Source organism: Nansenia antarctica, assembly GCF_963989245.1.
Source record: "Nansenia antarctica genome assembly, chromosome: 1".
Taxonomy (NCBI): Eukaryota; Metazoa; Chordata; class Actinopteri; order Argentiniformes; family Microstomatidae; genus Nansenia; species Nansenia antarctica.
In genome coordinates, this window is record NC_137674.1 from 13,460,664 (window position 1) to 13,475,259 (window position 14,596).

At 40.9% G+C, this 14,596-nt stretch overlaps 1 protein-coding gene across 1 annotated transcript; it reads left to right on the forward strand.

The window, feature by feature from the left end:
• Positions 1-3,124: 3,124 nt before the first annotated feature.
• On the forward strand, positions 3,125-13,711 carry spmip7 (sperm microtubule inner protein 7; the record flags this gene model as incomplete). The annotated part of the gene is made up of 10 exons (XM_080530452.1): positions 3,125-3,623; positions 3,808-3,851; positions 4,175-4,251; positions 4,814-4,952; positions 6,583-6,650; positions 6,805-6,846; positions 6,943-7,050; positions 7,547-7,648; positions 10,173-10,283; positions 13,399-13,711. The coding sequence occupies 10 exons, from the start codon at positions 3,125-3,127 to the stop codon at positions 13,709-13,711; spliced, it is 1,503 nt and encodes a 500-aa protein (XP_080386578.1).
• Positions 13,712-14,596: the final 885 nt, after the last annotated feature.

A 14,596-nucleotide genomic window follows, 5' to 3' on the forward strand; every position in this document is an offset into this window, starting at 1 on the left:
GGAGCGCTTTGTGAAGACAGCCGCGAGCTAGCACCGTAAGTCAGCGTTGTATTTCTGTTCACTTTTCCGGCCGTGTATCAGTGAAAAATGGATAGCTACTAGTTGGCTAGCTACAGTAGCCTTACTAGCCTATTGTTATTGTGGTGCTCGCACCTACTGTACGTTATCTAGCTCGTAGCTCGCATGCTACGTTAGCATCAATTTAGCTAATCATAACATAGCAGCGAGAGTAACGTTAGCTATGTAGCTGGCTAGCTACGGTAGCCTTACTAGCCTATTGTTATTGTGGTGCTCGCACCTACTGTACGTTATCTAGCTCGTAGCTCGCATGCTACGTTAGCATCAATTTAGCTAATCATAACATAGCAGTGAGAGTAAAGTTAGCTAGCCATGTAGCTACTAGCTAGCTATGTGTTGTGGTGATGGACAGACTTCTAAATGGCCATGTTGGCTAAACATAGCAGTGAGGTGGAAATTAAGGGGCCTACACATGATAAGAAATGTGTGCTTTTTTTATTTTCAGGAAGCAAAGCAGTGTGGAAAACTTTTTCCACAAAAAGAGCACAACTCCATGCACACCCCAGATGGCTGCTCAGCTTTCTAACAGCATCTTACAGATGATCGTCAAGGACATGAGACCTGTTGCTATTGTGGAGGGTCAAGGCTTTCGTGAGATGATCAACACATTTGAAGTTAACTTTTATATTTTATAATATTATATTTTATGTTGAGATTGTTATTGCTAAAGATTGTTACTGAGAGTATACGGTATTCCGGTTCGAATTTCACTTTTTTACAGAATTTACTGCATTCCTTGCACTTTTCCTTTTACTTGAAGTTAACTTTTATATTTTATAATATTATATTTTATGTTGGACTGTAAGAAAGAGAGGATCTTTTTTGTTGTGTGGAATATTGCCCTGCAGTGCAAGAATAATTGAATAAAATACTGAAATGTTGATAAGAAGTTTTTGACATTTATTTGGGAAAAATTAAGTGACACATTAATCGAACAGCAAAAAATAATCGTTAGACTAATCGTTAAATTAGTCGCTAGACTAACCGAATAATCGACAAAATATTCGTTAGATTAATCGTTAAAAAAATAGTCGTTTGGGACAGCCCTACCACTAAGTAACTATTTGCCGACCCCTCAGCCGAAGGCCCGACGAGTAATCCATCACAACAGTCGACCGACGACGACCACGGCGACTCCCCTCACGAAAACATTCGGAAAGTATCGTAACTCGTACTTTCATTCCGCGTATCGCGTATCGCACGGTTATCACGCCGACACGTGAAATTCAGTCCCGAACGACTCGTCGCTAAAAGGAAAAACAACACAAAGGGACACATTTCTTTTCTCTGAAGCTATCAAACGTTCAGACGTTTGTTTTACAGCTTCATTATCGCACCTCGACCCCTGACCCAGGGAATATGGTTGGGAATTCTATTAGAAGGGAAAAAAAAGACTTTGTTGCACAATCAAAATAATGAGCTATTTAAAGTGATAGCCTACATTACAACATCCTCTACCATGGTTGAAATTGAGGACAGTATTAACAGCAGTCAAGAGAGCAGTGATGATGATGATTAAGCTTGTAGCATAAGTAAATGCTTAGGCTATACATTTTTGTTGAAAAGTTGATTTCAGTGTTTACAGAACAGAGCAGTGCTTAAAGAGATGTCCGTTTATTTCATTGTGTTTAAAGGAGTCTGACAGACTTTCATGCTTAAAGAGCAGTCATTTGATTTTGCATTTGTTTCTTTTGTGTTGCACACAATCATTTGTTCGTTCATCTTTATTTATGAATAAATGTCGTTTTGCTAATATAAGTTATCCATGTATCCCTTTTTTATCCATCCTGTGGGACGGGTCGTGACTCGCGAGCTCGGGGAGCACCAAGCAGCATCCCTAGGTGCTCCTCTGAGCACTGGCCCCAAAAAGTTATGTGCACCCCTGCTTATGTACCCTGTGTTATGCCTGTGGATCTCTAACTCCATCTAGCGCTCATTTGTTGGTATTGCCGAAGGTAAAACAAGTTCGGGACAGTGCGAGGATGGGTCCAGACTCCAGTGCACGTAGAACATGTATGGAAAGCCGTAATGGCTTTGACAGATAGCCTGGCTATCTGCTGAGGTTATTGTATCACATACAATAGCTTCGTTTTTGTTCCATGACGCACAACTCAAATTACCCAGTATGTTCATATGATGATGTAAGTAAACAGTAATTAATACAGTATTTAATCCGTAGAATATGTCTTATCAAACGAGCTTTTTTGTCAAAATGGGCCTTGCATAGAGCAGCAGGGGTGGTCTGTAAATCATAACATGTACAGCAGCAGTACTAATTATGGCTCATATAAGACAATTAATGACACAAACCACACCTGGCCTCCCCCAGGCAGCGTTGGATGTGGAGGTAGACTTTGAGCTAAGAAGAACATTACATTACACAGTCACGTGATATGTGTGTCCAAAAACGATATAGGGGGTAGACTTTATGCATGGGGAACGTCCGTGCGTAAAAGTAGGCCTAATCTATGCCCTATATATGAACTAGAACTAGAGCAAGGAAAGAAATACTTAGGGAATAAACAAGAATGAAGCATAATTTAAAAAGCAGTTATAAGATCGAGTTCTTACTTAAGTGAAGTGACTTCGTGAGCTTAGAACTATAAGGTTCTATCTCCGTTTAGGGTAGTTCAGAGATATTGAGCGTCAAAGTTTTTACATTCCGTTATGTTTTGTGAGATGGAACCTTTGTATTTTATGAATTACTAACTAAAAAATGTCAACATTTAAAAAAATAACACCACACAGGCATTAATAAACACCTAATGGATCAGATTATGTAAAAAAAAAACTCAATTTTGACAAAAATTGAGATAGAACCTTATAATTCTAACGTGACTCACGACTTCTCTTTCAGTAATATGACCCCGACTGGTAACAATGTGAGTTTCCAGGCAACAAACGACGCAACAAATAGCCACTGTGACTGAGTGCTTCACCGTCGTCATAGATAGTTCCCAACATTTAATATCTGACTCAGGACTCCTGAGTGGCCCAGGGTCATAGACACATAGACAGCCTTTAGGCTCTCACTAGATGTATGGTGATGACAGAGATCTACGCGCCGCCAGGATCGTCGTCTGGGGACTCGCACCGAGTCAGACTTCTGCGATTACACCGAGCTGGCGCGCAACAATCATGGGTGCACCAGCAAATGAATTTGCCCCGCGAGCGAGGTCCCGAGGGAATCTATGACTTTGTTAGCTTCCTCGAAAAAGAGAGGACCGCCTTCCCGAAATTCCACCCATTGGCCCATCCACCAGCCGAGAATGCACCATTGGCACCCCTAAGAGATGAGGTCTTGCTCATAGATCCGTGTTCTGGACAACTAAGTGCTGGTGCTGAAGTGGATTTGGCAACTAAATGTAGACCAAAATTCATCGATTTCTACCATGTGCCCTCTGGTTTATGGATACCGCCTGATTTCAGAAATAGGCCTCAAACACCCCCCATCAGGCCATCAGCGGTGACATGTGACCTGTCAGAAAACAAGGCTTGGAACTCGAGGAGAATGCCTGATGCAGCCCTGAGAGCCAGCCTGGGAGGTAAAAAGATTTTTTTGTTTTTGTAACAATGAAATGTCCATACAGTAGGTTTTGCATCTCTTACCAATGTGTTGCTCTGTAATAGGCATGTTATCAAAGAGGATAATCTTTCCAATTATGTTGTCAAAAGGTTGGACTAGTCTCACTAAAGTGAAACCTGCACCTCACAAGTCTCCATGTTCAGCGAAGTTCTCCAGCTTCTTCCCTGAAAGAGAAGCACCAACATCAGTAGGTTTATTGTTTCCCATCTATGCATACAGAACTATGTTTACATAGTCCCAGTGATGAGGATAATTTGACACCAAGGTTCTTACACAATAATGTATGAGCTAACATAATTATTATTATAACAACTAGAATTATTATATTACTGGAAGATAAAGAGAGAAAAACAGATAACGGTAATCAAATTCAACTGATAGTGTCACAGTTTAGTGTCCATGCTGTCATTGTAATATCATTGTTGTACAGTTCATGTAAGATTGTGTTTGCACATTAGGCCTATTAAGGCAGTGAAATGAAATATTGACTATGTCTGTTTGATTTTGAAGGATGTCAGCTCCTCTGGTCAACCTCAGTGGATAGAGAAGGCAGCGCAGCGTTTCGTCTACACCTCTGTGGCTCAGAGGTCAGAGATCATCCATGTCCCCCAGCTGTCCTATCACAGACATCAGCATAGGTCACTGTTTGCAAGATGCCCTGGATGATGACCCTGATATGTCATCATCCATGTCCCCCAGCTGTCTATCAAAGATAGCAGCATAGGGCACTGTGTGCAAGATCCAGTTATGTTGGGTAGTGGGTGTGATCTTTGACTTGTATGCCTACATGATGAAGACCTTTTAGTTTGTCAATGAAACTTTATTAATAGGCTATAGCTCATTTTGTACAGAGGAATACCAATGTGCTGGACAGTAAAAAATGGCAATTTGATCAGAGGAATAATAGTATAAAAATAATGGAGAGGAACAAAATATCAAGATAAAAGAATAAATGACAATACAACTAAAATATTGAAAACCACCCTTCTTTAAATTCCATGCTTAATCTGTTAGGGTATATGTAAATTTGTGTGTTTTCACCGATTTATCAGAAACCTTTTTCAGTAACAGTTGCAGGGTAGAGTGTAGATTTAAAGAGTTCTGAATGACAGTGTCATTCCGCTTGTAACATGGTACATTGACTTGCAGAGGTTACGAGGACATAGGTTGGGATTCAAAGTTACCATGGCGCCTGAAGCCCCCAGCCACCACACTTGAGAAAATGGCTGACCCTGTGAATCAGCATTTCACTAAGAAGCGTTACCACAGCAAACCTGAACTTTGGCAGGTTAGTCCAACGCCCAATCCCGTTTCCCTTTCCTTCCCCTACGGCTCGTTTTGGAGTGCCACTCACTTTGGAGCCAAGCCCTCTGAAACAGAACCACAAGGGGTAGTGATTGAAATCTTCCCCTATGAAATGGGACAACCCTTCAAGACCCTGATATGTCATCAGTAGCATCATAGAAAAGCATTGACGCTCGCAATTCATTCATAACTTAAGTTTCATCCTATCAATCGATCAAACAAGTCAGAATAAAAAAGAACAATGCGTTATCAGGCCAATTCATGACAGAATAGACAGAATAGCTGTACTCTGTAGGCTAGCAACCCATGCTCCTTCCCTGCCAGTCTGTACTGATATTAGAGGAGCAACTAAGCGACTGAACTTTAGTTACATTTCGGGTGTCATATGCCATCAAAGAGGGGAAATGCGACATGGAAATATGTCAAAATGCGGGACTATCATTCACAAATCAGAATATTATAACATAAAATATGTCTGCCATCATCCGCTGTCAAACACCACAGGTAAGAATTTATTTCTAAATAAACAGGATTGTACATCTTGTTCTGGAGTAGAAATGTGAATCGTGCTCCGATGGCATGGTGTATTTCTAAGGGAAAACTATTACCTGGACATTTCCATTAGACTACCCAAAGCAAGACACCGGAGCACTCATATCTGTGTGTTTATTTCAGAGGAACAGGGCGACTGCTCCTCAGAGTCACTGTTGACAGTCAGTCTGCCTCACCCTGTTCCTCAGTGAGCCCTGTCCCTGTTCCCAAGTGCAATAAACACGCAGATTGTATGAGTGCTCCAATGTCTTGTTTTGGGTAGTCTAATGGAAGTGCTCAGGTAATAGTTTTGCTATTATATTGTCCTCTACTGCTGAGCACCAAAACCCTCAGATCTTAAACTTGGCTGAAGCGCGCTGGACTTTACGTTTGGAACAATGTATTTCTACGGTTTGGACTTGTCGGCATAGGCACAGCACATCGGTATAATAGTGGGGTTTTTGTTATGCTTGCTATAAGGAAAAGTACTATAATATATATATTATTATTTTTTATATATAATTTTTCTAATCTTTATTAACAAAGAAAAAGTTATTACATTTGTGGTTGTCCTCCGCATTGCCTAGAGCGATTATATTTCTGTAGATGATTTACATGGCATTCTGGAACGTAGGGCTGTGGCTCCAAAGTAGTCTGGTCGTGAAAGATCTTCAAACATCGCTGTGAAAAGCCCTACCCCGTAGCCCTACCCCTACATGAAAACAAGAATTGGGACAACCCTACTCTACACATGAACGTGCAAAACGGAGCCGTAGGGGTAAATTGGGATTGGGCCCAAGTCTGTAAAAAACTGTGACATCGTATAGTAGATACTAGGCCTCTGTCCGTTCTTGGGTGAAATAAAAGGGTATTTCAAAAGTGCTTTAATGTTACATCAAGTAAACTTAAAGTCAATTTAAATGGGTTTCATAATGTGATTGTTGTGTTATAGATTCCTGTGCTGCTGTGTACAAAGACGTTAAAACAAAGCATTTCAAATGTACGATAGGGACAAACATGTATCGTTGTTGAGGTGAATGATGAGCATGCTATGGTTCACTATTCCTGTAATCCTATCAAAGGCAATTGGAGCTCACTGGAACAGACACCAGCTCCGTGCTGAGAATGCCGTGAGGAAACCCATAACCTTGTGAGTGCTTTCCACTTTGTGCTTTCCAAAGTAAACTTTCCTTGTTTATTAAGCACATAGTCTCATAATAGCTTATTTTCAGGCAGCATTGGCACTATGTTTAATCGATGGTATGTCTCAATGCATTCTAAGATGGTTTCATTGTATTTCACAGCACCAGTCCATGTCCAAAATCAGGGCAAATTCCGTTGTATGGGTAAGCAGTGCCTCTTACTATATTATGCTTGGATGAGTGGTGAAAATGAAATGTGTATCAGTGTGAACTGGACTTGCTTGCCTGTGTCCTCTGCAGTGGTATGATCGGTTCTGAGAACATGGACAGCATAGATAACACAGGGCAGGACTTCTACCCCCTGACCAAGCAGCGGACAACCTTACCTCCGTACACTCCCACAGCACAGTAAGTACCCTCAGGTGCACCTGTACGGATCGTTGTGCTGTAAACTGTACACATTCACTCACTAATATTAAATAAGTGGGGGCGCTTAGGTGGCGTAGTGGGTTAAGCGCTGACCATGTAACCGCAGGGTCCCCGGTTCGATTACGGCCGGGGACATATCCTGCATGTCATCCCTCCTCTCTCTCTTACCCATCCTTCCTGTCTAAATCTTCACTGTAACTGTCAATAAAAATGGAAAATATGAGTGGGACTGCCCCACTCAGAAAAAATAACTTAAAAATGTTTTAATAATAAATAAGTGATTGGACCTTCATAAGTAATCATATGCAAAACCTTCATAGTGACATTGAAGACGGTCTAACACATCCCTGTCAGTCAGTCATTTAGATGAACTGAAGACGATAGATAGCACATGATATACACCTGCTTTGTTTTAACTGCGAAATCTAACAGTAAATGTGTACGCTTGATTCATTCATTACATTTTCTGTTCCAGCCGTCCCACCATACCTGGCTACGCTGGCAAGGCCCGCTATGATGGTGCCTGTCCCTCTGTGTTCAGTCTGCCTGCTATACCCGGTTCAGCCCACACATTGGGGTGAGTCTCTACTTTCCTCTACTGTCTCTGGGGCAGCATGTCAGTCAACCTTTGACAGCTGTGTGGGACAAAAGTGAATGAAACTTTCTCATTCACGTTGAACAAGGATTACCACTAAAGTCCATTAGAGGGCACTCAAACAGCATGTGCCTCTGAGTGTTATACCCTCATCAGTGAGCTTTGAGCGGGCTCCTGAATGTATGTTTGGCTGGAGTTACAACAACCAACTTTCGTGCTTAGTCTTTTGGGAAGCTGGTTCAATGAGTTGATGCATTAGGGTGTTTTTTTCCATAAAAATGCAGCTGTGAAAGCATTGTCTCTTGACCCACTCTCAGCTGTCCCATTTAGGCTATCCCAACTCAACTAGGCCTATAGCCTATCCATCATATTGCTTTCTAGCAATACTGTCAAATATAGCAAGGTTGCTATTGAGTCAACAAGTGTACAGTAAACATGTCTACCACGAATTATGTAGCACCTCTCTATAAAAGGAGAGTGGCGGAAAAAACATGTGAATTCCTAAACGTCTTACGACTCTAGTTGTCTCTGTTTTACAGTGCTGCATGCCAATTGTGCATAGGGAGGGCATTTCTCTTCATGCGATCACCTTCTGTGACCAAAGAGGAAAATTATTTGGCCATTAGGCTACTATAATACTAACTCTGTATTGATATAAGTCACCTTTACTTCAAACACAAATTTCACCAATAGCCTAAGAAGAATTATTTGCACAGTCAATATTTCCTCAGTCTTGCTTCTTACAGCTTTGTGTTGATTTCTCAAAATATTATTCCCAAATTCATTAAGGCTATATGCCTCCTGCATTAGGCTACACTCGTAGCATTCCACTTTGCACCCTATTTGCAGCCCCTGAAACTCTATGGCATCATTCACCCAGGTTTTATTAATCTAGTAATCACTAGTCTTTGTACACATTAGAAATCTACTGTAAACTGCTACCTATGAATAGTCGAAATAGTCTAAATGGCATTTCTTTAATCAGATTCAATAATCTATGGATGTTTGTTAGGCTACATCAACAACACGTGTCCTGACAAATATTGTAATGTATGCTTACAGGAAGTTATTAAGAATAGGCCTACATCCGAGTTTAAACTTTCATCCTGTTTGCCCATTTGTGACAATGTATTTGTAAACATTGCTAGACCTATAGATAGAAATGTTGTATTGACCTTTCGAATCAGTTTGCCTAATTAAACAATAATGCTCTGAGGCTATTGTCACAGATAGGGGGAGTGCCGGCAAAACCCTACCAAATGACAATATTGGTGATGCATCTTTTATGCAATGCTTTTATACAATGGTTACACAGCCAATCTTAACATAGTGACAAGAAAATAATGCTTTAAGTATTTATGTTGTGATAGATTGTGGTGGTTTCAGCCCTGCGCTGAGAAATATTGTTCCCAAAACTGCAAATGTCAAGGAAACGTGATACACAAATGTACTGCAGTGTAATGTAGGAATGTCATAGTAGGTGATTTAACCGTCGTTATTAAATATTCCAAAGATATTAAAGAGATCCAATGCTTTATGGCTGTCCACTAGTGGTGATATACATCCAGATAAAGCATGGAGACTTTTAAATGGTTAAATGTCTAACTGACCCAAAAACACCTGTACACTACTACATCTTTGTACAAAAAAAGGGAACCCTGGTAGACTAACCAGCTTAACCTCTGCCATAAAACAATCCGTCAAACGGAGCAGGCATATTCTAGGCGACCTTAACAAAGCACCACAGGAAAACCGTCCTCCAAGTCAGGAGTTTTGTGTGTCTTTTGTAGAGGATGTGAAAACCTGTTTCCTAGTCGGGCCCCAGTTGAGCGAATGTTTCTACCGGCTTTTGCAGCAGCACCTCCCCAGATGGTTGCATCCAGAGCAGCTCGTGGTAATCGTGGTTTTCTCAACCTAGATCCATTTTCCTGGTGCCCAACATCCTCTTGAGATCTGTTTCCTATGCAGATTGTGCTGGCCTCCCATATTTATTCCTCAAAACAAAAAAAGACAAGCTCCCAGATTGATTCATTGTGAACTCATTGTAAATGTTCTGAATCCTCTGGACTTGCTGTAGGCATGGTTTTCTCTTTTTACCTTATTGTTGTTGTTACTGTATGATGGTATGTCATCATCTTCACTTGTTATGTGTTGTAATCTAATCTAATCATGAATAATATGTTACAGTTTGGTCTTTTAAGTTAAAGTTGTTGTTCAAAAGTTGTCCAGCTAGCAGTTTGGAAGGCTGATGCCTGTACGACTTCTGAATATAGAATCCAGGCTAAAAAAAACTAATGGAATGTCATTACTACAATTACACTACTGTCATTACTACGATATTTAGTGCTGTGTTTTACAAATTAAGATACAGTACGATATGTCAATTAATCTTTCTGGTAACTTTCCCAATTGTGAATGTAAATAAAAATGTAAATGTAAATGCATCACAGTGCATTTTGTTGCATGTTTAAGCCTTTCATTACCTCAGTGTTGATGTGTTTTACAGGACCAAACTGGGTCCCCAGAGTCCTGCTCATGGTCGCACCGCACCCCTCTCCAGAATGGTGACCACCGTTTCTCCACGAAACCCATTCCTTAACCCCCAGCGACCAATGTTGTATCTAAGAGAACACGTGAAAAAATATTAAACAAAGCATATCAGAAAGTTTCGAAGGAGTCAGTTTCCCTTTAATGCCATCCAATCTGTATTTATGAATAGATCTATAATGATGTGATGTCAATGACTGATTCTGGGTGAGTTTGAGAATAATGAGATGCCCTATTAGCATAATTTCCCTGATTTAGATGAGTGGTTTTGTGAGCGTTTGCTGTCATTGTCCTTTTAAACTGTGTGTGTGTGTGTGTGTGTGTGTGTGTGTGTGTGTGTGTGTGTGTGAGGTTGGGCTTTTTGGTGTGCGTGCGTGCGTACATCTTTCTTTCTGACTAGGTGAGTGGTAGAATAAGGGACAGGGCAGTAGGAAGACACGAAGGATTCCAGAGGAAGACATCGTTTTAAACAGCACTAGCCACGGCTAAATTCTTCTGGAATCTCACTAAGAAAGTACATGATGCGCAAACATTGTCATGAATGAGTTCATGAAGGTGTAAGATCTGTGATTTTGTGAAGAGAGTGAGTGTATGGGCTATATTTTAATGGCCGGCTTAGCACAAAAGCAGGGGCTGGTGAGGGGCAGCGGTCGGGAGTGTCTGAAATATTACTGCTATTTTCAAGACCAGAATTTCTCAGTGCACCTGAAGGCACTTGAATGAATGAATGAATGGTCTTTATTGTCATTGATATAGTACAGGTACCAAACAACGAAATTTGGGAGGGGGGGCTCCCCTGGTGCTAGGGAAAAAAAAAACTAAAAACAAGAAGGGAAAAGAGCTGGTTTACATAAATAAAGGCTATGTACACTATCCCCTATACTATACTATACAAATAAAACACTGTGCTGTACTCTATGCTATGCTATACCTATTCTAACATTTCCTATTCTCTGAACCGTATGTACCCTAGGGTTGTCATATTGCACATAGTGTTATTGCACATTCATTTAAATTGTGTTTCAGTATTACACTTGATTTCAATCTAGTAGCTGCCATCAATTTGTCTAGATTGTCCAGGGCCTAGAACCTAGGTCTTTGCTGTGTTCAGGGCCTGAATGGCCCTGGGGTAGAAGCTGAGCTTCAGTCTGTTTGTCCTTGCGAACATGGTCCTGAACCGCCTGTTCGAGGGCAGCCGAGCAAAGTGTTCGTACCCAGGGTGGGATGGGTCTCTGGAGATCTTGGAGGCCTTCCTGAGGCAGCGTGTGTTGTACAGCTCTTCCAGAGAGGGAAGAGCTGCTTATCGTCCTGAACATACCTCTATCACCTCTACTCTACTCTCTCTACTCTCTACTCTCTACTCTCTACTCTCCTCTACTCTACCCACGAGTGCAGGCGAGTCAACGATGTGGTAATTTCAACAGTTACCGCCAACACAAATTGCCAATACGCCTGCGTTTAGGCTTGTGTCCTTTTTGCATTTTTCTGTACAGACAATGGTCTCGCCAGTTCAGAGATTGAACAAAGGGTGCTATGAAGTCACCTAAGTAGTTAGAATTTGTAATGTGACACAATTTACATTTTAGAAATGCATTTTATTTTTAATTGATATTTTGGTATAACTTTAAAGTACTCATTACGTTTTGTAAAGGATTAATAAGTTGCTTATGGGCTGTAAATGGTTTCTGAATAGTTGTTGTTATATGTAAGAAACATCTCATCCAGGGAATGTATTGAAGGCAGAAGCCTTTGTCTGTGTTGTCTACTTAGCTGATATCAGTTGATAGCTATGGTAAACTAGGACCTCAGTGCTTAAGCAACATTTATCAGGACCTAAGCAACATTTATCTGCAGGCCTCGGCTCTCTTCACCTCTCCAAATGAGAGAACCACGGCCTCTAACTACCGGAGACTCTCTCCTCTCTTTGAGGGAACCATCTGATTCCTTCACAAAACAATTTACGCAACTGGTATTGGCTCAGTTTAGACTCAGTGTTCCCTCTCAGTCTACTGCTGTGCAGTGTAACTGTCAAAATAGAAGTTTAGTAGCAGAACTCTTTTCAACAGCTTCAGATCCCCACAGTATCCTTTTTTATGGAGAAAGAAATCATGATTATTGTCATCCCTCTTAATCTCCAGTGCACCGTATTTATATTTGGGCTTTACCTCCCCTCTTCCTCTAACACAGTACCTTTCCCCATCATGTCGCCAATGGACTGAATCTCATTATTGGTGCCCTCTTCAAAATATAGGGTTACAAACACAATGACTGATTCACACACTATCCTTCAGGATCACCTTAATGCCTGCCTAGACTGGAGATTAATTTCTCTCCCTCATCTTATTTTTTAGTCTTCGTTTCTCCATAAAGAGGGTAAATGTCAAGCATGCCTGACTCCTTATGGTGACACATCCATTCCAGCAGATAATTACCATAAGGAAATTGATGCTTTAGTGTGCAGAGTGGAATTTAATTTACTCTGACATCCCACAGCCTAATGCATTCCAAAAGAAAAATAGTTTTTCAGTTTCCCTATTGACTTTTGAGATAGATTGGACTATTTAATATGATTACTAGTCTTGAACGTCTTGGACTTATTAAGGTGTTAAAACCAATTAAGGGCTACATGCTGTTCATGCTCCCAAATTTGAAACTGTGAATACTGCTTAGGGATCCATGAAATAAGAAACAGGCTAAGTCTTTTGTTCATTAGTCTATTGGCTACATTGCATAATGCTGTTATTGAGGCAATCCAGGTAATTATATATTCAATTACAGCAACATGCTTTACCAGCGGTCGTGGGATTACTTCAATAAGCAGAGGGGTAGGCAGTATGCGGTCCACATGATGATCATTCCACTTATAGTACAATTATGAAAACTGCAAAGTGTAGATAATTGCCATGAAGAGTTTCAGAAATACTGATCCTCAACAAAGTTTAGTTCGAATCCATGTGATTCCCTTTAGGATTTAAACTAACAATGTAACTTTAAAATGTATTGCAGACAAAGACAAAGACTCCCTCTTCATAGGGAGATTCTGTCATATTTAGGTTGGTTTGGACTGTCTAAAAGGTGTTCTAGGCATTCAAAAGGTTTCTGGGTTGGCCCCATATTAAAACGTTTTAAAAGGTGGAACATCCCTTTTAACTTTAACCTAACTGTGTCCATGTGTCCTGATGCAGCCTCTCCTCTGCTGTGTCACAGGGATATGGTGGTATAAAGATCTGCTGTGTCACAGGGATAGGGTGGTATCTCTTGCGGCTGGGAAGACCATGTTACTCTGCTGGCGACGATTGGAGTCGTGCTGAGTCACCGTTCTGCTCCGGCATTCCTTTTGTCTGGCCTCAGGAGCCGGACTACAGCAGCCATTCGTGCTGCCATGAAGGCCAGGTTGGTGTAGAGCTGTGTCATGGCAGCACGAATGGCTGCTGTAGTCGCCAGCAGAGTAACATGGTCTTCCCAGCCGCAAGAGATACCACCCTATCCCTGGTCTGACCGTTGGAAGCTGTTTCAAGGGAACCGTAGAGACTTCTGTAATCCATACTGCCATTGGGACACAACAGACCAAAGTGTTATTATCCTGCCAAAAGTTCCTCTTTTGCACCATAACCAACTGCCTGTGAATGTTGTGCTTGTTTAAAGATAAGGACTTGCCTCCCATGACTGTAGGTGACTCAGCAATCCAGAACAGGCAGCATCTCCTGAGATAACACCTCTCAGTAGGGTTTGAGAAGGACGGATATTGGAGAACACAGTTACAAGCTTTTTTCTTATACTTGTACATATTACTTCCATGTTAGCCTAGTTAGCCTAGTTAGCCTAGATAGCCTAGTTAGCCTATGTTTTCCTCTATACAACGAAGCCGAGACAGTTTGAGGGTTGAAGGAAAGCCGGTTCGTTACACTTGCAGCAAAGATTCACTGTACCAGAAACTTCATCTACAATATAATGACAAAACATGGGCAAGAAATAAGAGCCTATTTATTTGAATAAAACTAGTGGTATAACTCATTATTTATTGATAATTTCTATAAATATTAATTCTCAAATGATTTCTCTTATAATAATTTGATATACCATACTCTGATAGACCAACATGTCAGATTGCACTTGGCTCATATGAATCTAGACTATGGAAAAAAGTTAATGGGTCCTAAAAAAATGCTGTCTGAAATGTTTCTGTTATGTTGATAGCACATTGCTGCAGTACTAAAAACTCAATCATAGTAGCCTACTGTAATACCAGCATAATAAAGAGTAAAAAAGAAAGAAAGTACATTCATTTACACTTCCCTGCAAGAGGAGAATCTCTGGGCTATAGGTAGTGTAGAATCTGTCATTATATTCAATGTGACAGATTGCCTCTTCAGTAGACCGAAC